This window comes from Rhinoderma darwinii, chromosome 3 (genome assembly GCF_050947455.1).
Source record: "Rhinoderma darwinii isolate aRhiDar2 chromosome 3, aRhiDar2.hap1, whole genome shotgun sequence".
Taxonomy (NCBI): Eukaryota; Metazoa; Chordata; class Amphibia; order Anura; family Rhinodermatidae; genus Rhinoderma; species Rhinoderma darwinii.
In genome coordinates this window covers 187,491,150-187,515,152 of record NC_134689.1, presented here as the reverse complement: position 1 = coordinate 187,515,152, position 24,003 = coordinate 187,491,150, and the positions used below count along the sequence as shown (strand labels likewise).

Genomic DNA, 24,003 nt, shown 5'->3' with positions numbered 1-24,003 from the left:
CTTGGTTCTGGTGTTGTGTATGGAACTACATTGCTTGTAAAATGTACAAATGTTTTTATGCTCGAGTTACATAAAAAAAATGTGGAAAATAAATGACACGTCATTGGTAGAGAAAACAAACATGGCGAGGGGGAAGGAAATGTCGAGATGGGGGAGGGGGCACACTGAATCTTTGCCCCGGGTGCTGGAGAACCTAGCTACGCCTCTGGTGTGGGTCCACTATATAGGGCATTATACTGTGGGGGGCATTATACTTTTTTTATGGGGCATTTTTTTATGCTGAGGTGGGGCGCCGCAAAATTATTTCGCGCGGGGCGCCATCTATCCTAAGGCCGGCCCTGCAGACTTGTCATATGACAAGCATGCACTTCTTTGGTTCATTTTGAACCTATTTTTTTTTTTTATCTGCATGTAAATGCAACTCAATATATCCTTATGGACAGAAGCTATCGCAATACAAGTCTGTGTATAGCCCCAGCCTAAATCACACATGACAATTTTAAGGTTTGATTGGTGCAATGCATGGTCAGCCCTTGGCACTTCAGGACTGGAGAGCAGACAAGCCCGCCGTATAACGTGGTGGGCGGAGTCAGACAGAGCACATTTAGATCATATTGCAGCTCACGTTCTTCTCAATGACGGCCTTCGCAACAGATGCGCTTACCTTCCTGCTCCCTATTGGCTGAGGGGGAAGGCTGTGTCTACTCTGCAATCAGCGATTGGCAGAGCCGGAATTGACGCGCTTGAGTCCCTAAAGTTGTGTATCTCACCTTTGGGCTACTGATTGTCCCTCTCCCGGGGGAGTCTTGCTGGTGGTACGGTCCGCCAGGTAGTTTTGTCACTGTCACGTCGGTGCGAGCAGGTAGGTAAGCACGTCCTTCTCGTCGTTTAGCTCGTTACCGTCCCGTTTACGGCTTGCAGGCCTGCTATGAGCGCACATTTCCCGTTCTGTCTTGTATGGATGCTGCGCCATGGCATAGCAGGACGCAGACAAGTCACCGAGAAACGTGTTCCGAGCATGTGTATGCGGCTGCGTCTTTGTCATCAGCTGTTCTGACCACGCTATGGGGCGTCCTCAGACAGTGCGTTATGTGCCAGTGAATGGGTACTATTGTCGGGGGGATGTAAAGTTCTACCCAGCACAGGGGAACTTGCTATGTTGATCAGGTCTGTTCACACTGGCTTCAGGTTTCTGGATACTCTGCTACAGGTCTGTGCACACTTGTATTAGGCGCTGTTCACATTTGTGCTCACAATCGGTCGGTCTTTCCTGTGTTTCTAAAGCCAGAAATAGAGCAGTTAATGGTGTCCTTCAAGATTTGCTGCATCAGTATTTTTTTTTTTAATCAGATCTAGCACTACAGTTATTACAACTATGTTGTAAATGGAAGCCATGACGCTAATGTGAACAGAGACTGAGCCCTATTCTGGTTTCTTTTGAAGGTCAGAATGGTGTAACATTCTACGCACTAAAAGTAAACCTACCCAGTAAGCGGACAAATCCATTATAAATCAATACTAGTGTTAAGGTCCCAGCTCTAGTGAGGTGACTGCTGTGTCCAGGTGGAGAATAAATATAAAGGTGGTCCGTGCGTGCAGAACTTCCCACTCACTTGTATGAGATCTATGGAAAAGCTGAGCTAGTGTGTGTGTGTGTGTGTGTATATATATATATATATATATGTATTCCAGAATAAGATGGTCAAAAGGTTTGAAAAGAAACAAACTTTCACGTCTATGACCTGAGAAAATCAGAAATGTGGAACATCAAGACTATTTCTGTTTAGAAGAAAAGTTGCTTCATAAAGTTTTTGTATTTTAACCCTACAAGGTCTTACCATGCGGCAAGTTCTGAAGTGCCGGAGATATAATGCAGTTTATAACCACTTGGTACGTGGTCACCACAAAGCTGTACTCGCTATAAGAAGAGAAGACATCAATGCCTGGGAGAGGCGAGCACCTCTGGCTCCTAAGCATGTGAAGGAGCTTACAAACCTTGGCTACAAGGTCCTGGTGCAACCATCAAATAGAAGAGCTATCCATGAGAAGGTATGGTCCTTGTAATAAAATTGACCAAGGTCTTGTACGTTTAAACTGGGGTGTGTGAGGTTTTTTTCCCCCTACTTTAACCAAGATATCAAAGAAAAGTGAATGGAGGGTTTTAAAATGAATATTCCTCTGCAGAAGAAGGAATCCTATGTAGGTCAGATAAGCTGATCCTTGAAGATTTCTCATGGGGAACTGTGATGCTCATTTTTTGACCTTTTTTTTAATTTTATTTTTTTCTAGATCTATGTCATTAATAAAAAATAAAAAAACATGGCGAAACTACAGTACAACCGCATATTTTTGACATGTATACGCCGCAGTTTTTGCCGGGATGTTTTTGGATGTGTTAAAGAGAAGCTATTTGACTGCTACCAAGGGTCTGTCCGCGCTGAGGATGTTAAATGTGTGTCAAAAAAAGTTAAAATAATCTCTGTAGGGTGCATACTTTAAATTTGACACTTTTATTATAATTATTTGCTTCGTGCATAATGGTGGAATTATTTTGTCATGACCTGGGTATTGCTATCTTAGACATTTGTGGCATATACACAGGATATGTCATAAATGTCTGCTAGATGCTTGTCTCAATTCTGGGACTCACACCTATATCGAGAATGGGGGGTCACTCGACCCTCCCCCCTTATTTTGCATTGTGAAGTGGCTGCTGGCCGCAGGGGACTAGTGGAGAGAGGGCCACGCATGCGTGCGTCTTGCTCTATTCTGAGAGAAAGGAAAGAGATGCGTGTGGCCCCTTTCTCCACTTGTCCCCAACTAGAATCTGCGACCAAAGGCTCCCAGAGCTAGCACCTGCATCTGTCAGACATTTATGGCATAACTTGTGGTAAAGCCATAAATGTCCAAGATGGGAAGAACTCTTACCACCCACCCCACCTAAAAGAACGGGCTAATGCCACATTCCTTTTGCCAGGAACACCTCATTTTAAGTGCTGCCTTTAATGGTACTGTGCACTTTTGCATTGAATGCCATCAGCAGGGATAGAGATGTCACACTGACAGCCTGATCCTGTACTGTAACGGAACGAAAATAATCAGTTTCCTGTCGTTCAAACCCCTGAACTTGGCTCTCCTATTGAACATTGTTCCCTAATGCAGAAGCGCTGCTTTAACCCCTTCTTGACATTTATATACAGTTCATAGCAGGGAAGGGGAAATATGTATGGAATAGGCTGTGCCCGCTCCACACTGAGCGAATGTCGGCTGTATGTTACAGCCTATATCTAATGGCCGTCCTCGAAGATAACTCTGATCCACGCCATTTACTAACTTACTTAATTTTCCTTGGGCAATAGCGACCGATGCATCTAAACTGTTAGAGGAATGCGTCCCCTTCGACAATCCATCAAGAACCGCCCCCGTGAAGCAATCGCGGGGTGCCAATGGTCGTCACGGCAGCCGGATGGCTAAATGAAGGCCCCGAAGTCTGCCATCTTTGCCCCTATTAAGTCCTCTTGCAGACGACGCAATAACTGTTTTATAGGCATCTTATGCTCCTAAATGCCTTGAAATCTGTTTCAGGTGTATCCTTTTTGCGGGAGAACGGAGCTGGCGACACAGTATGACAGGTAATAGAAGTGCATAAGAAGAGGTTCTCAGGACCTCTCTTTATGTACTTCTTTAAACTGTCGTACTGTGCCGCCAGCGCAGCACTGCCGGGTGGCTCCTAATAATAATAATCTAATGACACCAGTAAGGCTCTATGGGGCACCTGTGTAACATGCTTAGGAGCCGCTACGCGGTCCTGCCCTGGCAGCACTCAGGACTTAGAACAGTTGCTAAAAACAGAGCGGAAGGGAGAATAGTCTGAAAGTGTTAGGGTCCTTGCAGGATGGAGAGCTGGCAGTCAGAAGAGGTGACTCTTTTCAGTCTGGGCGGTGTAATGTTTTCTGTATGACGCTGTCCAATCGGCATACAGCTTCTCCCCCGACCCTGCCCAGCAACACAGTGTGATCTTACAATACACATCTTCCATTCCCAACTGTGTATTCAACTGGCAATATCTCTGGGTTTTGTCACAGCTAGAACTGCAATGGTATCATATGAAAGATTAGAATCTCCTCTTTCATATGCCATCAGAACTGCGGGCTGTTCTAGGTGGTCCACAGCCTGAGATATGGCTGTTTGAAGTGATCCCCCTTCCCTCCAGCCTCAGTCTCTCACACTGTGTGAAGCAGCTTCATGCTGATAGGACAGCGTTAGGGGCTGTGAGGTAGCTCCACCTCAGGAGAATCGCTGCTGTTACTTCTCAGTTGTCTAATAAAGGCTCTTTTACATATTTAGAAAAAAGCTAGTAACATTTAAAAAAATAAACTTTTTGCTACACAATTTTAACGATCATCAGTGTGACAGCACCTATTAGATTAGCTAGGAGACTGGGCACTACTAAACTAGCGACAGATCCTCTTTAAGTCTTGGTGTAGAGGAGAAGGTTTTGGGTTCCTAGAGCACTGGGCTGATTTTTCATTGGGGTACAAACTGTATTTTCTTCAATAAAAATATATTTAACACAAATCATCTGCAGAATACAAAGAGGCACAGTCTATGTAGTCAATACTTGTGTTTCGGCTCACAGGCCGGCATCAGAAATAAATATGTACAGAGTTTACAAAGACTCAAAATAGGCAAATAGAAATCAAATACCGGTCCACATGTTGTAAAATTAACAAGCCGCAAGGCAATGAGATTTTGGTGCCGAAGTGGTTATAACCTCAGAAAAACATGGTAAATATTTTAACAGAGAAACAACAACATTAACAAGTGACTATCATGAGATCATCTTGGAAAGCATCATGAAATTAATTACGTAAATAGGGTTACGCCCTACCTCTATGTTGGTTAGTAAAATTCGTGCAGAATAGGGGAGGACAATGAGCGTTCGTATATGGGACTCTTAGGGTATGTGCACACGATATCGACTATTACGCCTGAAATTACGGAGCTGTTTTCAGGAGAAAACTGCACCGTAATTGCAGATGTAATTGCTCGTCCTCGCATTTTGCGAGGCGTCATTGACGGCTGTAATTTAGAGCTGTTCATTGAATTCAATGAAAAACGGCTCAAATTCCTTCCAAAGTAGTGTCCTGCACTTCTTTGACGAGGCAGTCATTATACGCGTTGTCATTTGACAGCTGTCAAGCGACGACGCGTAAATTACAGGTCGTCGGCAAACCCATTCAAATGAATGGACAGTTGTTTGCCGACGTATTGGAGCCGTATTTTCAGGCGTAAATTGAGGCACAATACGCCTCGTTTACGCCTGAAAATAGGTCGTGTGAACCCAGCCTAAAGGAAGTCTAGCCAATTCTGCCAAGTCTTTAGAAATGTAGGGTGAGTTCCCAACTAACCAGTTCCTCCATTCTAAAGATCTGACAAATCTTTTCCAACCATTGAGGAATGTTAGAAGTCATGGATCTCCACTTAAAGAGGCTCTGTCGCCAGATTATAATTGCCCTATCTCCTACATAATCTGATTGGCGCTGTAATGTAGATAACAGTGGTTTTTATTTTGAAAAACGATAATTTTTTAGCAAGTTATGAACAATTTTAGATTTATTCTAATTAGTTTCTTAATAGACTGGGTGTTTAACTTTTTACCAACTGGGCATTGTAAAGAGATGTGTATGACGCTGACCAATCCGCACCATACACTTCTCTTCATTCATGATTAGCTGTGCTCACAGCACCGCGTGATAACACTGTGCTGTCACTCACACATTAACTTTACCGAAGTGTCTTGAGCGTGAATAGACATCGCCTCCAGCCAGGATGCAATGTCTATTCACACTCCCGACACTTCGGTAAAGTTTCTGTGGGACTTAACTCATCACAGCGTGATCTCACTGTGAATGACAGCACAGCGTGATCTCGCGAGATCACGCTGTGCAGTGAAACAAGCTGGGCTGGAACGATGAGAAGTGTATGACTCTGGTCAGTGTCATACACTTCTCTTTACAACGCCCAATTGTCTATTAAGAAACTAATTAGCATAAATCCAAAATTGTTCATAACTTGCTCAAAATGTATCGTTTTTCAAAATAAAAACCACTGTTATCTACATTACAGCGCAGATCAGATTATGTAGGAGATGGGGCACTTATAATCTGGTGACAGAGCCTCTTTAAGAGGGATGAATAGTTTAGCTGCTGTCAGTAAATGTGTTACTAAAGTTTTTAGAAGGTTGAAAGGAGGAGCTCGGCAATGACAACACCACAATTTCAGGAGTAATGTGTAAATCAACATCACATATTATTTTTATATGTCTCGTTATCTCAGACCAGAAGTCCTTAACGGTTGAACAGTGAAACCATATATGTGAAATAGATCCCACCTCAGACTGGCATCTCCAGCATAACTCGTCCGTAGTGAGACACCACTTATAAAGTAGCTGGGGGGTCTTATACCATCTCGTGAGAGTCTTGTATGAGTTCTCTTGAGTTTTAACACATCGAGAGAAACCGTGTGAGTTGGACAGAATATTATTAACTTCATAGGTGGTAAAAACTATGCCGAGCTCCCTCTCCCAAGACAGTAGGTAAGCAGGTTTGGACGGAGCTGCTAGTTGCAGGATTTTTTAAAATCTATTTTAGGTAGAAGGCCTTTAGGGAGGTTCGGGAACAACAGAAAATACTCTAGCCAATTAATATCCCGTAAGGGTGTTGTGTATTTTGTGTAAAATTCTTTACACACTGTTTAATGCAAGGTCATGTAGGAAGGATAAGGAGGTGGGCTCTAGAGGTGGCATTAAAGAAGATGGCTTTGGTGAGACCAAAACGTTTTTTAGGGTAGGATAAATTATATGAAATAGGTGTGACCAAGGGAAGGAAATCTGAATGGCGTCAGCTTTTAGAAAGGCCGGGAGAATGCCGAGTGGCATAAGTGGGGAAGTTCTCTTATCTGTCTGGCTCTTCAGGAAGAAGTTCTGCCACACATCCACCTTGCTATAATTGACCACTGTCAGTGGTACATTAGACCAGAGGTGGATAAGACCCTAGTCTCCAAGAAGATGTCTCTTAATGTGGACATAAGGTGACATTTGCTGTTGCTTATGTAGTAAAGACCACCATCTCGCCAAATGGTTCGCTCTATAATAGGCCTGAACATCTGGTAATCAGTATCCCCCACCCCTGTTGTCTACCAAGTTGTAATCGAGCATAGGAAATTCTAGGATGAGCAGAATTCCAGACAAACTTGGAAAATAGGCGGTGAATCTGAGTGAAAAAGGATTGTGGAAGCCATATCGAAATTGTCTGCAATACATGCAAAGTTTCCGGCATTATCTAGCATTTTAATATATTTTTCCTGCCCAACCAGGAAACATATGTAATCTTAAGGCTTGAAAGATGCATATCTATTTTCTGCATTAACGGTTTATAGTTATACTCCAACAACCTGGCAATTTCTGAAGGGATGCGGACACCTAAGTATGTTGTATATAAGCCTTACCAATGTCCTTTAATATCGAGAGAATCTCTGGAAATGCTTGAATGGGACTCGATATAAATAAAAGTCATCAGTGAAGACCGCGGTGGAATGTGTGACATCCCCTATCTATACCATGAACAGGGGACTGTATGAATTTCTGGATCAAGTATTCTATAGTTAATACAAAGAGAGAGGGGGGATAACGGGCACCCCTGTCCCGTTCCATTGTGGATGTCAAAGGGTAGGGAGAGGATGCAGTTTGTTCTAACTTTAGCATTTGGGTCTTTATAAAGCGTGAAAATGGCTTTGATAAAGGAAGGGGGAAAACCAAATCTGGCTAAGACTGCTTCCATAAAGTCCCACGCAACCTGATCGAATGCCTTTTCTGCATCAGTGCTAAGGAGAACCAGTGGAACCCCCTGTCGTTGAGCAAAAGATATGACCTTTATCACTCTGGCGTTGAATTTCCCTTCCCTATTTGGGACAAATCCCGTTTGTTCTGGGTTAATAAGTTTGGGGAGTATTCAGTTTATACTGTGCGCCCGAAGTTTTACCCACCACTTTACATCTGTGTTCAATAGGGAGATAGGCCTATAACACCCACAGGGTCTTTTCCCTCTTTCGGGATAACCGTAACATATGCTTCTAGCATTTGTCTGGGTAAGCTGCCTCCCGTCATAAGTGAATTGCAAAGTGTCACAAAGTACGGGAGCAATGTCGTGGCGAAGGTCTTGTAGTAAAATATAGGGAACCCATCAGGGCCAGGACTCTTACCATTGGGTATGGAGAACAACACCTCCCTAACCACCTGATCAGTGAACGGGGATGTCAGGGCCGTTAAATCATTAGCATCTGTTTTCGGTAAAGAGATGGAATGTAGGAATTATTCAATGGAAACAGAGCGCCCTTCCAGGGCTGGAGAAGCAGTGGTCTATATATTGTAGAGGGAGGAGTAAAATGTATGAAATTCTTCTGTGGAAGAGATTAATTCCCCTGTGTCCGTTTTCATTTTGGTAATAAAAGATTTTTCTTTTTGTTTCTTGATAAGGTGCAACATTATTTTGGACCCCTTTTCCCCATGGGCATAATATTAAAATTTACACCACTGGAGGGCATTTGCAGCCTTGACATTCAAGAGATCCCTGATATCGTTTCTCAGTTTCGTAAGTTCAGTTTGGGAATTCTGTAAAGAGGATTGTTTTCTAAGTGTTTCTAGGACGGAGATCTTGTTCATCTGGGCATCCCTAGCTTTTTTTGACTCTTGAGCCCAAAGCCATAAACTCTCCCCTAATGCAAGCCTTATGAGCCTCCCATATGATCCGTGAAGGGGTCTCCAGAATATCATTGAGGGCAAACTTATGGAGTATTTTCGCTTCAATCAGTGAGATATGGTCCGGTAAACCAAGTAATGTCTCATTCAGCGACCAGGACAGCGTTTTTCTTGGTAAGGATGAAACTGGGAGTGACATTGCAATTAGAGCATGGTCCGAAAGCAGGATTAACCCTATGTCTTAAGCATTGACTACACTAAGGTGTTCATTAGATATGTAAAGGCGATCCAGTCTATATATCCCGTGTACTGGGGAATAATAAGTGTAGTCTCTTGTCTCTGGGTGAGCAACTCGTCATACGTCCACAAGAAAGAGGGCAGCCTGAGCCCTCTTAACTGTCCTGATAGCCCTATGAGAGAGAGCAAGAGATGTGGAGGTAGTATCAAGATTATGTTCTAAGATGTAATTGAAACCCCCCCAACACTAGAATCCCTTCCTGGAAAGTTTGTGATTTATACAAGGTGCTGGCTAATTATCTGTCCTGGTGTCTTTATTAGGTGCATATACGTTGGCCAATGTAATGTGTTGCCAATTTTCCATTTGACAAATACAAATCTGGCTGTAGGGTCTATTTGTTGGGCTAGGAGAGTAAAAGGGACATACCTACTAATGGCAATGCTAGCGCCTCTCGAGGCAGAAGAATGCGTGCTATGGAACCACATAGAGAAAGGAGTATGCGATAGGGAGGGAACGTGAGAGTGCTGGAAATGGATCTCCTGCAGAAATATTGTCTGACCTGGCAATAGAAAAAATTTGGCTGCGTTTCTAAGGAGTGTTGAGACCTCTCACGTTCAGCAAGACAATATTAACTTGTTGTATTCTCAGGAATACTGCCTGTGCCATGCGCATCACAGGAAAGACAGCGGGAGCTTAGGGAGTTAAATGCATGGCTGAAGTCTTGGTGTAGAGGAGAAGGATTTGGGTTCCTAGAGCACTGGGCTGACTTTTCATTGGGGTACAAACTGTATTCTGCAGATGATTTGCACCTAAATCCGCTGTGCTGGGGGAGAGAATTCTAGCTGGGGTGGCGGAGTATTTAAACTAGGGCTGAGGAGGGAGGTCAATGTAGAAAAAAAGGGGTAGCCAGGTTAGAGAGGGGTCAGACTATATTGGTGGGGGGAGAAACAGAATGTGGGGAGAGGACTAGACAACAAGATAAGGAGATCCTTTCGTTACAAAACATCAGTGTAAATAAAAAGGCCCGATTAATGTCAAATCACATTTCTGATAATAAAAGTGAAAAACTGACAGGCAAGTTAAAGTGTATGTTCACAAATGCCAGAAGTCTAGCAAGCAAAATGGGGGAGCTGGAGGCCTTGATACTGGAAGAAAATATAGATATAGTTGGTGTTGCTGAAACATGGCTGGACTCTTCACATGACTGGGCTGTAAATCTACAGGGTTTTACACTTTTTCGTAAAGACAGGACAAATAGGAAAGGTGGTGGTGTATGTCTGTATGTGAGAAGTGATATGAAGGCGAGTGTGAAAGAGACAATAGTGGGTGAAGACTGTGAGGAGGTTGAAACCTTGTGGGTGGAACTAGAAAGGGAGGTAAACACTGAAAAAATTACTTTTGGTGTAATCTATAGACCCCCCAATATAACTGAGGAGATGGAAGTTCAGCTATATAAACAGATGGAGCGGGCTGCACAGGCGGGTACTGTAGTGATAATGGGAGATTTTTATTTCCGGGATATTAATTGGTGTCATGGTTCGGCTTCAACTGCAAAGGGGAGACATTTCCTCAACCTGTTGCAGGAAAATTTTATGGGCCAGTTTGTGGAAGACCCGACTAGAGGTGAAGCTCTGTTGGATCTGGTCATTTCTAATAATGCAGATCTTGTTGGGAATGTCAATGTTCGTGAAAACCTCGGTAACAGTGATCACAATATAGTTACATTTTACCTATACTGTAAAAAACAAACGCAGGCTGGGAGGGCAAAAACATTTAATTTTAAGAAAGCCAATTTCCCCAGGATGAGGGCTGCAATTCAGGATCTAGACTGGGAAGAACTAATGTCAAATAATGGAACAAATGATAAATGGGAGATTTTCAAATCTACTTTGAGTTATTATAGTGCAAAATTTATTCCTACAGGTAATAAGTATAAACGACTCAAATTAAACCCCACATGGCTTACACCTTCTGTGAAAGGGGCAATACATGGCAAAAAAAAGGGCATTTAAAAAATACAAATCTGAGGGTACAGCTGTAGCCTTTGTAAAATATAAAGAGCTTAATAAAATCTGTAAAAATGTAATAAAATTAGCAAAAATACAAAATGAAAGGCAGGTGGCCAAGGATAGTAAAACAAATCCTAAAAAATTCTTCAAGCATATAAATGCAAAAAAGCCAAGGTCTGAACATGTAGGACCCCTAGATAGTGGTAATGGGGAGTTGATCACAGGGGATCAAGAGAAGGCAGAGTTACTAAATGGGTTCTTTAGCTCTGTATATACAACTGAAGAAAGAGCAGCTGATGTAGCTGGTGCCAGTGCTGTTAATATATCAGTTGATATACTGAATTGGATGAATGTAGAGATGGTCCAAGCTAAATTAAATAAAATAAATGTGCACAAGGCCCCGGGACCAGATGGGTTACACCCTAGAATTCTTAAAGAGCTTAGTTCAGTTATTTCTGTCCCCCTTTTCATAATATTCAGAGAATCTCTAGTGACTGGTATAGTGCCAAGGGACTGGCGCAGGGCAAATGTGGTGCCTATTTTCAAAAAGGGCTCTAGGTCTTCCCCGGGTAATTATAGACCAGTAAGCTTAACATCCATCGTGGGGAAAATGTTTGAGGGACTATATACAGGATTATGTGACAATAAATAGCATTATAAGTGACAGCCAGCACGGTTTTACTAAGGACAGAAGTTGTCAAACTAACCTAATCTGTTTTTATGAAGAGGTGAGCAGAAGTCTAGACAGAGGGGCCGCTGTGGATTTAGTGTTTTTGGACTTTGCAAAGGCATTTGACACTGTCCCCCATAGACGCCTAATGGGTAAATTAAGGACTATAGGTTTAGAAAATATAGTTTGTAATTGGATTGAGAATTGGCTCAAGGACCGTATCCAGAGAGTTGTGGTCAATGATTCCTTCTCTGAATGGTCACCGGTTATAAGTGGTGTACCCCAGGGTTCAGTGCTGGGACCACTATTATTCAACTTATTTATTAATGATATAGAGGAAGGGATTAATAGCACTATTTCTATTTTTGCAGATGACACCAAGCTATGTAATATAGTTCAGACTATGGAAGATGTTCATGAATTACAGGCAGATTTAAACAAACTAAGTGTTTGGGCGTCCACTTGGCAAATGAAGTTTAATGTAGATAAATGTAAAGTTATGCATCTGGGTACCAACAACCTGCATGCATCATATGTCCTAGGGGGCGCTACACTGGCGGATTCACTTGTTGAGAAGGATCTGGGTGTACTTGTAAATCATAAACTCAATAACAGCATGCAGTGTCAATCAGCTGCTTCAAAGGCCAGCAGGATATTGTCGTGTATTAAAAGAGGCATGGACTCGCGGGACAGGGATGTAATATTACCACTTTACAAAGCATTAGTGAGGCCTCATCTAGAATATGCAGTTCAGTTCTGGGCTCCAGTTCATAGAAAGGATGCCCTGGAGTTGGAAAAAATACAAAGAAGAGCAACGAAGCTAATAAGGGGCATGGAGAATTTAAGTTATGAGGAAAGATTGAAAGAATTAAACCTATTTAGCCTTGAAAAAAGACGACTAAGGGGGGACATGATTAACTTATATAAATATATTAATGGCACATACAAAAAATATGGTGATATCCTGTTCCTTGTAAAACCCGCTCAAAAAACAAGGGGGCACTCCCTCCGTCTGGAGAAAAAAAGGTTCAAGCTGCAGAGGCGACAAGGCTTCTTTCAGTAAGAACGGTGAATTTATGGAATAGCCTACCGCAGGAGCTGGTCACAGCAGGGACAGTAGATGGCTTTAAAAAAGGGTTAGATAATTTCCTAGAACAAAAAAATATTAGCTCCTATGTGTAGAAATTTTTCCTTCCCTTGGTTGAACTTGATGGACATGTGTCTTTTTTCAGCCGTACTAACTATTTAACTATGTAACTTCTGCCATAACAGTACATGTACATTGGATGAGAGGCAGATATAAGGTATCCATGGATTGTCACCAAAACCATAAACTCAAAACAAATTACATGAGAAAAAGAAACCATACAAAAATCACAGTATAGATCCCATTTAAATCTTACCAGTTTGCATGGGAATACATAAAACGAAGCACCTGAAAGGGAAAAGTATCCAGACCAGAGATCAATAACAAAACAAATGTGTACATTAAGATAAATAAAATATATATTAGGAACCGCATTTTCTGATAGGTGAAAAATAATTGGGGATACCAATATAATCTAGCTCAACAAAAGATACGTATCATTATGGGCAAAGACCTCTAATGACTAATAGGCCTTCCACATCCGGGAAGCAAGAGCACAACGTAAATTGGGTCACTCCTTGGACCTCAGTAAAAGAGAGAACCAGGCCCGTAGCTCAAGAGTTCAGGTGAGAGCTAGTCTTTGGAGATTTAGACTTGACATGGGTAGACCAGTCATCCGGGGGCGGAAGATCCAGAAATGGAGTATGTAGATGAACCGGCAACCACGATGGTATATCTATTGGAGTGAGCCGGAACACTGTCCAAATTTTTTGCAAATCTTCAGGTTGTTGAACCACTAAAAGCTTTCCATTATGCATAACCGAAACGCCAAAGGGATACATCCATCTGTAAGGAATTTTACGTCCTCTTAGAGTCTTTGAGAGGCTTCAGAACTCTCCTTTTGGCCAATGTACTGGCCGCCACATCTTGGAAGAACAGAACTTTGCAATTTTCATAATAAATGTCTTGTGATTCTCTGGCTTTTTGCAGAAGCGCCATTGTGTCAACAAAGCTCAGCAAGCCACATACCACATCCCTCGGCGACTCTACAGGAGCGGGCTTAGGCCTCAACGCTCTATGTATGCGTTCAATGACAACTTGGGAGGCACGTTCAGGCCCTAGCAGATCGGCGAATATAGATAGCGCTGCTGATCTTAGTGCATCTGGTGCAATAGTTTCCGGCATGCCTCCTGATCCGAATGTTTTTTTTTTTTGTTTTTTTTTCTCCTATTAGTTTTCTTGGTCCTCTAGCTGGAGAATGCATTGTTTAAGTGATCCTGTTGAATAAGCACATTGTTTTGTGTAGAAGCGCTGAGATAGTAATACAGTTTGGACGTTTTGACATCCGCTTTAAAATATGATAGTTCTTTCCGTACTGGCGATTAAAGCTTGTGTTAAACATTTCTTGAGAGCGGCTCTAGAAATATGACGTGCATCAGTTTCGTCAATGGAGGCGGCCTGTGCAGTGCTGCCCTCTATCGGAGTCACCATCTTGTGACATTTCAGTATCATCATCATGTGTGTCATGTCCGTGGCTGCGGGCCGTCAGGTTCACTCTCATCCTGACGGCTGCAGCCATGGGTCTGTGCGCGCTGGCCCCAGTCTCCTCCTCAGGAGATGCCAGCGCTCACTTCCACTCACCTTGGCTGGGTCCTGTAGGATGCGCCCGCTCTTAAAGGTGCAGCGCGCGCACCAGACTTTAAAGTGTAATCAGCCCATGAGTGCCCTGGACTATAAGAAGGGCCCATCACCTTGCTTCGATTCCTGAGCGTTGTTTGTCGTTTGTCTAAGCAAATGGTCTACTAGTGTTTTCCAGTTCCCAGTGTCTCCTGTATCCCGTGCTATCCTGGTCAAGTGCCGTGCTGTGCTGTAGTTGTGCTGTGCTGTATTCCACGCCTGTCCTGCTACTCCATGCCTGACGTCAACCTGCTGCCTAGTCACAGCCGAGCCCCCCTTGCTACTGTTCGAGCTGACACAGGTACACTATACGAACTATAGACACTGACCTGCGCCCTGTTGGCCAGCTGCCATACCGTCAAGGCGGTACGGTCCAGTGGGTCCACGAACCCTACGTGACCGGGTGTAATGGTGGCGATCCGCAAGGGATGCAACGTTCTGTTGATTTTTGTGCTTTTTAGGAGTTCTCTGTACATCCTTGAGCTTTATCTTTCCTCGGTTTCACCATCTTTTATTTCTTATGGTACCGAAAAGGAAAGAAAATGCGTGATCCTTCAATGACTATTACATTTGGTTCATAGAACCGTGCTTACAGCTGCCCCTACAACCTCCCTATGTAGTGGCAGGGAGGAGAGGGTCCCCTCGCAAAAAAGTTGGATCAAAGTTCAAATAACTACTTAGTAGGAGACTTTGTTATCAGCACATAGACCTTGGATGAGATTCCAGCAATTAAAACTAGAGCCTCACTCTGATAAACAATGGCGAGTAGAAGAAAAGGTGGGGGTGTATTTGCCACTTACTCAGCAGTCTTTGGACGATTGTCTGCAGGTTCGTCTGGGGAGCAGACCCAGAGTTCTAGTCCTTCAGATCCCCCTGTCACAGGAGAGAACTGGAGCAGAGGAAGCCATGATGAGACCAAGTTGGCTGTAATGTACCAGCTGCTACCAACCATCGGCGACTGCTGTGACCGCAGATGAAGGGGCAGACGTTTGCCAATGAGCCGCAGGTCGAGCTTCAAACCCCAGCGGCCCGTGCCGCCGACACTCCGTTCGGCCAAAAATTTAGGCCACTGTCTGACACGAGGCGCAGGCCTCACTCGTCCATCGTCAGGGAAGTGCAGGAAATGGCGGCGGGCCAGCACATCCGCAATGCCCAGGCAGCAGGTAAGGAGAGTAGGCCAGATGGTGAGTTTCCCTCTATGGGAAACAGCCAGATAGAGCCAGATGGTTAAAAATGCCCACAAAATGTCAATCACGTTTCTGATACTGAATGTGAAAAATTGAAAGGCAAGTTAAAAGTATCTAGCAAGCAAAATGGGGCAGCTGGAGGCCTTGATACTGGAAGAAAATATAGATCTAGTTGGAGTTGCTGAAACATGGCTAGACTCCTCACACGACTGGGCTATAAATCTTTCTTTTTTATGGCGGCAATTCCCCCGAAAATCCATGGGAGTATTGCGGCCCCATTCATTCCTATGGGGCCATGCACATGACCGTGGTTTTCACGGTCCGTGCATGGCCCAGGAGCCCAGACCGCAGAAAGAACCGACATGTCTTATTACTGCCGTGTTCTGCGGTCCAGGCTCATATATACGGATCCAATACAGACTGCATTTACGGACAGTATTTCAGGATAGGTGAAAATACTGCTGTGTGCATGGGGCCTAAAACCAGGCAAGCCAGGAGTGATCTACAGTGTAGTTGTGGTGGTCCATCCTTGCTTAGAAGCCACATGCAGAACCGGTAATACTATGAGCCGTGAAGGCTCCAGGTTGAAAGCCATTTGAGGGAAGTTGAATAAAGCTGAGTTTCTACATCATTATGCAAGGTACAGAAGTTAAGACCCACGTATAGAATCTTCTATGAATCCCGTTTTGAGTGTAAGCTGTAATGTAACAGCAGGTCTCTCATAAATGGCAGACAATTTCAGATGCGTTCTCCTTTTCTGTACAGGTATGGATGAGCTTCTCATAACACAATGGCTTCTCAAATGTTCCAGTTCAGGAACACTCTCTTGCTTCGAGTGGTTTCTGAACATAAAAGGTTTTTAGTGAAAGGTCAGGAGATACTACATAAAGCCACACCATACATAACAACACCTGAATAGAAGTCAGGGAATGTTTGTAGTGTAACAACTGATCTATATAAGCACATGTTAGCTTTTAAGGGTTAGAAAGTGTTTTCATAAGGACCTAAACAATAAAATGGACCGAGCTCAGCCATTCATTTTGTTTTTAAATGTAACAGTATTTCTTCAACTTTTACTCTTGTACTGGGGTCAGCTATCTGAGCATTTATTGCATTTACTGGGCAATGTTGTTCAAGACATCGAACATGTAGAATGAAAGTGTTTTATTCCAGTGATTCAAGGACACCGCCTGTTACCAGAAAGATACATTTTCCCTTACTAGTACAAAAACAAACTAATGGAGAATGGCGTCAAGTCTTTCTTTCATTGCAACTCCTTGGAAAACATAAAAAGAGGATTTAGAATTATTTCCTCTACACCCAGTTCACCTCACTTGAAACTGGAAAGAAGTAAAACTTTAGTAGCTTTTCTTAAAGTGAATAAAGCAGATATATTAAAACTGGTGCAAAGGAAAAGTGGAGTAGTTGCCCATGGCAACCAATCGGGTTGCAGCTTTCATTTTCCAAAGTGCCTCTGAAAATGATTTTCAGAGGTGGAACTTGATTGGTTGCCATGGGCAACTTTTCCATTTTTCCTTTGTACCAGTTTTGATATAGCGCTCCCGATGTGTTTCAACACCGTGCTGCTGATGTCTAGACAGAAGGGACAGTGCCCAGCCCAAGGATTGAATAAAAGACCTTCCATAAGCTAGAATATGACCTACACACATTGTAGTAGTGATTTTAGCAGGGGGATTCTTAAAATAACTTGACCACTGAAGTGGTTGAATTTCTTATTACTATTGAAGAACCTGTCCTGTTGTAAAATGTCTAGGACTTCCATACATAAGAAAACTGCAATAATGTTTCATTCTACTTATATTATTTGTGTCATCAACATATGTCTCAAAGGAATAGTCAGTATAGGGACTAGGTCACCGACAGTGCAAACTTAGAGGCTCTATCACCAGATTATCAAATCTCTATCTCCTATTGCATGTGATCGGCGCTGCAATGTAGATAACAGCAACGTTTTTTTTGTTTTTTTTTTGAAAAACTATAATTTTTGGCTAAGTTATGAGCAATTTTATATTTATGCAAATGAGCCTTTCTAATGGACAACTGGACGTGTTTTGTGTTTTTAGCAACCTGGGCGTGTTTACTTCTTTCACTGCACAATCACACTGTGCTGTGGATCATGCTGGGCTGGAACAATGAGAAGTGTAGGACACTGATCACTGATTGGTCAGCGTCATACTCTCCTCTGTACAACACCCAGTTGGTAAAAAGTAAAAACACGCCCAGTTATCCATTGAGAAACTAATTAGCATAAATCTAAACTAGCTCATAACTTGCACAAAAATGATTGTTTTTCAAAATAAAAACCACTGCTGTTATCTACATTACAGCGCCGATCAGATTATGTAGGAAATGGGGCATTTATAATCTGGTGACAGAGCCTCTTTAAACCTCCCCAAATATTGAAAATAGAAACTCCACTATACATTTGAAACAAATAAGGGAAACAAGGAGTCATGTACTATTTAAATTTAAATGCCAACAGTTATAGAAAAATATATACTTTATTGGACAATACAAAATACATTTAGTTAAAACAGACTTCAAATCAGACAACTGTATTTCAGTTGCGCAAAAAAGACATAGGAGCACATAAGTGTCAATGGGGAAAGCTCCGGAAAAGAGGCTATATAGCCAGGTCTACAATAGCAGTCCAATAGCAGTATTAAATGCAAGACAGAATGTAAATGAGTTTACATCATATGCTACAACGTATCAGAGGTAAAGTGTGTACCGTACTAATCACTGTGGAAGACGAGGTAGCTATCATTCAGTAGTAGCTCACATCTAGGGGATGCCAGTCATTAAACTTAACATCCCTAAACCTCAAAAGAAGACAGAGATTCCAAAAGTATAATTGTAGTGTCAATTTGTTTATAATAAAAAGTTAGATAACGAACCCATATTGCTCCTATGGTCCAGTAACTCCAGAGTACTTATTACTTATTTGTACACCTCTAAATGTGCACATCTGTCCATTTAAACATATACTTAGTACCGAAATTGTGTCACTGCCTATATGAACGATTAAAATTAGATTTTTATTATAGGAAAACCATACTAAAATAGGGCTAGATAGCCAAAGATACTGATAGAGGCGTAAGCACGGTAGACCACACCGAAGGGGGGGCAATTGGGGGTGCTATTGAAGGCACCACACACTGCTGAAACGATAAGTCCCCCTGGCTGTGTTATATTATAAACACCTGGTCAATCCGTGCCAATAAAACGTGTCCCTACGCGTTTCCGCACCGCTAGTGATCAGGGTGCTTCATCAGGGGTCACACTGATGTAGAATTAACACATCTATATTATGGCCGGGAGACACCTATTGCGTGTCTCAAAACATTCACCCGGCTCGTGCACGACACTAGTCAGCTGGTCGAACACGAGCCGAGTGAAATGCCGGGCATAAGTAGTGCTGGCCACTCCCTCCCAGGGATGACGCGGCGGCCAGGAAGCCAATCCGCAACGAGTCACGCCAAGATGCGGCCCGAACAGGGCCGGCCCCCGGATGCTCGCTGTCACCGCAGGAGGGAGCAACCAAATAGTGTCCCTAGTAACCAGGGATCATAAGGCGGCTATATAGAAATAGCATGAAATAAATAGCCAGGAGGAGGACCAGCAACAGGAGACATAGCGATCGTAGAACCAAATTAATGGTACACTAGATCGCTATGTGTGACTTAAGAAATAGTGCAGCAGATCGCTATATATAACTTAGGGAATCACTCAGGGCGTCCCCTAGCGACAAGGGTGACCACAAAAGGTCACAACGAACGGCGAGGAGGGGGAGGAGGGAAGGAGATCGGTGTAATAGGCAATACGAAACATGGCAGAATGATAAAGCACCCAAACCAGGATCGAACAACAAAGTGTAGCAGAGTAAATATTCACCCAGACCAAGATCAAGCAAACGGTGGCCAGAAATCAGAGGAAGCAATTGAACGATATCTCTTCATTGAGACCCGCCGGTTTCATGGTATGCATGTGGAAAATCCATTGGGCCTCTTTCTGTAGGATCCTCTTGTCCCAATTGCTCCCCCTAGCCGATGGCCGTATATGCTCGATCCCCTGGAATTTGATAACCTTGGTGTCACCGCCATGCTTTTCCCAGATGTGTCGGGCCATCGGGGTATCCATATTGCGACGAATGTCGCCTATGTGGTCCCTGATTAGTCTCCTAAATTCTCTAATTGTCTTGCCGACATATTGCAGTCCGCAGACACATGAGATCAGGTAGACGATGCCCCTCGTTTTGCAATTTATAAAGGATGTTTTCAAATGTCCTACCGGTTGCATGGCTATAGAAATTCTTGCTACATGATATAGATTCGCAAGCTTTGCAGGACCCTGAAAATGTTCCCTTTATGTTATGCGTAAGCCATGTTGTAGGGCGGATGGATTGCATGTGGCTATGAACCACACGATCCCTGATATTCCTACCCCTCCTATAGGTGACCGAGCGTCTATTGCCCACAAGATCACCTACATCTGGGTCAGTCCTAAGGATCCCCCAATATGTCTGTAGGATCCTGATGACTTCGCTATTCGACGAGTCGGAAGTGCCTATGATGCGCATTTGGTCATCAGTCGTGCGCCTTTTAGGATTTAAGAGTGCGCTCCTATTGCAATAAAATGCATTGCGGTAGGCTGATCCAAGGACATCACGGGGATAGCCCCTCCGGCGAAATCTATTTTGTAGATCAAAAGCAGCTATTTTGAAGTCCGTCATGGTGGAGCAATTCCTGCACGCCCTCAAGTATTGACCTTTGGGTATCCCCTTTCTTAATGGTGCGGGATGCCAGTTCTCCCATCGAAGGAGACTATTAGTTGCTGTCTCCTTCCTGAAGATATTAGTTTGTATGTATCCCTGTTCTGTTTTACATATGTTGATGTCCGAAAAGGTAATTTTGCTCTCATGGATGACAGATGTAAAAAAGAGCCCCATTTCGTTGACATTAAGAATGCTTAGTACCCTGTAAAATCGACAGTTGTTTGATACTTGTCGATTTTCATTGGTCCAACAAAAATATAGGTAATATTTAACTCTATTTCTGTGGAGGACGATGTTTTTATTGTATATTGAAGCATCTCTTTAGAGCAGCTTATAAACTACTCTGAATATTCCAAAGTCCGATCCTTTGAATCGAAATTATCTTCTTACAGTACTCCCTCATTTGTACCTTATCCTTATGCCTTTCGTGCCGGACGTTCCATCCTTGGTCTCCGCTCCAGCTTCTGATCGTACCCTTCTGCGCGGTTTCCAGAGCCGCGCATGCGTGGTCGGGTCTCAGAGGTCTGATGCGGGACTCTCGCGATGCCTCGGTCTGACACGCACGGCCATGCGTCTCAGGTCTCTATTTGGCTGTTAAGTCATCAGCTGTTCTAATTATTCAATGTATTTAAAATAGCGCTATGAACAGACGTTAGAACACCCCTTGAAAAAGCCGTCCACGCGAAAAGTGCGTTGGGGTCTCTCCCTACTCTGGAGTTACTGGACCATAGGAGCAATATGGGTTCGTTATCTAACTTTTATTATAAACAAATTGACACTACAATTATAATTTTGGAATCTGTCTTCTTTTGAGGCTTAGGGATGTTAAGTTTAATGACTGGCATCTCCTAGATGTGAGCTACTACTGAATGATAGCTACCTCGTCTTCCACAGTGATTAGTACGGTACACACTTTACCTCTGATACGTTGTAGTATATGATGTAAACTTATTTACATTCTGTCTTGCATTTAACTGGTTGCCGACACAGGACGAGTATGCTCGTCCTGAGCGGCGAGCACGTCGCGCATTAGGACGAGCATACTCGTCCTGTGTGACAGCCGTCCCTGCGCGCGCGATCGAGAGCGGGGCAACGGCTGTAATACACAGCCACGGCGCTGCTCTGACAGCGGAGAGGAGAGAAACATCTTCTCTCCGCTGTTAACCCTTTGAACGCCGCGATGACAGCTGATCGCGGCGTTCAAGGAGAGGGGACTGCACATTGATCGCGTCGCAGAAAATAACTGTTACGCGATAAAAGCCCACAACTCGTATGGCCAGACAGCCCAGGGTCCAGTGAAGGACCCCAGGGCTGTCTGAACATATTTCATGTTTGTTAGGGCATACTGAGGTATGCCCTAACAACTGCCTGTGTACGATCAGTAACAGGCTAATGTACTGGCATATAGATCTATGCCAGTACATTGCAGTTACAAAATAAAAATCAAAATGATAAATCCCTTTATGGGATTAAAAAAAAAAGTTAAATGATTGTAAAAAAAAAATAATGATAAATAAAAAGTAAATAAAATACAATTTTTTTTTACAATAAATCAACTTTTTAAAATATAAGTCCCAAAACATGAAATAATATAGACATATTTGGTATCGCCACGACCGTAACAACCTGTACAACAAAGGTATACCATTATTTATTATGATCGGTGTATGGTGTAAAAAAAATAATATTAAAACTGCTTTTTTTTCTGCATTTTAATCTAATTAAAAATTTATAGAAATTAAACGATAATGTATTTGTACCAAAAAATGGTACGTACATAAAGTACAACTCGTCCCGCAAAAAAACAAAGTCTCATACAACTACTTCGTACAAAAAATAAAAGCGTTATGAGCGTCGGGATGCAAAGAGGGAAATGTAAAAAAAATTGCTCTGTCCTTAAGGCTAAAATTGGCCGTGTCCTTAAGGGGTTAATACTGCTATTGTAGACCTGGCTATATAGCCTCTTTTCCGGAGCTTTCCCCTTTGACACTTATGTGCTCCTATGTCTTTTTTGCGCAACTGAAATACAGTTGTCTGATTTGAAGTCTGTTTTAACTAAATGTATTTTGTATTGTCCAATAAAGTATATATTTTTCTATACCTGTTGGCATTTAAATAGTACATGACTCCTTGTTTCCATTATTTGTATCAATTATGTTATTTGTGATTGACACATGGGTCAAACCAATTTAGATGACCAAACCATTGAATGCATAAACTGCATCAAATCGTACCTACAAGAATGCACATGTAAACCAGTTATGTGCTCCTCCGTGTGTAAATTCTCGTTTCGCTCTTTTTCATGTTCTGTTGATTATACAGTAGTTTTTTGAAGGTTTATAAGCCCTACAGAATTTTCTATATTTCTGCATAAATTTGACCTTCGACTGCATCAGATTTTCACACAAGCCGTAAAAGAACCAAATCCAATAAATGAGTCAATAAATAAATGGACCATGTCTCATATTTTTAAGGATTATGATCCAGTATCACATATATGTGAGTGGCAAAAGTATGTGAACCTTTGCTTTCAGTATCTGGTGTGACCCCCCCCCCCCCCCCCTCCCCTGTGCAGCAATAACTGCGTCTAAACCTTTTCGGTAATTGTTTTAGTCCTGCACATCAGCTTGGAGGAACTTTAGCTCATTCTTCTGTACAAAAACAGCTTGGACTCTTATGTTTAACTATGTTTAACTTAACTTTATTCTTGTTTAACCATTGTTTGGTAGAACGACTTGTGTGCTTAGGGTCATTGTCTTGCTGCATGACCCACGTTCTCTTGAGATTTCGCTCGTGCACAGATGTCCTGACACTTTCCTTTTAGAATTTGCTGGTATAATTCAGAATTCATTGTTCCATCAATGATGGCAAGCCATCCTTGCCCAGATGCAGCAAAACGGGCCCAAACCATGATACTACTACCTCCACCGTGATTCACAGATGGTATGAGGTGCTTATGCTGGAATGAAGTGTTTTCCTTTTTCAAAACATAACCCTTCTCCTTTACACTAAAAGCTCTATTTTGATATCCTCCGTCCCCAAAACATTGTTCCAATAGCCTCCTGGCTTGTCCAGGTGATCTTCAGCAAGCTGCAGACAGGCAGCAATGTTCTTTTTGGAGACCAGCAGCTTTCTCCTTGCAATCCTTCTATGCACACCATTGTTGTTCAGTGTCTTCCTGATGGTGGACTCATGAACATTAGCTAATGTGAGAAAGGCATTTAATTGCTTGGAGGGTACCTTGGACCTCGTGGACTATTATATGCCAAGCTTTTAGTGTGATCTTTGTTTGTCGACCACTCCTGTGGAAGATAAAAATGGTATTTCATTTCCTCCTAGATAAACTTAGGAGGCTGTACAACTTTTGGCTCTCCTCCCCTATCCCTCCAGGCCGCTCCTTTCCCCCTCTTCATTGGCAGGTCTGATCAAGTGACGCAAGTCTCCAGGTGTGGGGAGAGGCCTTCTGGAACCTTACCGAGCCTGTGGTCCCAACATAAATCCTGTCTACCGATAAACATCTTGGGGTATGTTCACACGCAGTGTTTTCCAGTGTAAACACTGCAAAAAACAATTGAAAGAACG

General features: G+C 42.8%; 1 protein-coding gene across 4 annotated transcripts in view; it reads left to right on the top strand.

Annotated features, from left to right (window-relative positions):
• Positions 1-701: 701 nt before the first annotated feature.
• AASS (aminoadipate-semialdehyde synthase) overlaps positions 702-24,003 on the top strand; it is a 63,095-nt gene continuing 39,793 nt past the window's right edge. For 2 of the 4 annotated variants that reach the window (XM_075857154.1, XM_075857150.1), the window contains exons 1-2: positions 702-862; positions 1,832-2,049. In XM_075857154.1, coding sequence (XP_075713269.1) covers positions 1,840-2,049 — 210 coding nt within the window. In that variant the 5' untranslated portion in view covers positions 702-862; positions 1,832-1,839. Of the gene's footprint in view, positions 867-1,021; positions 1,083-1,831; positions 2,050-24,003 lie in introns of those variants that run through there. The other 2 variants (XM_075857152.1, XM_075857153.1) reach the window with 2 other exon arrangements.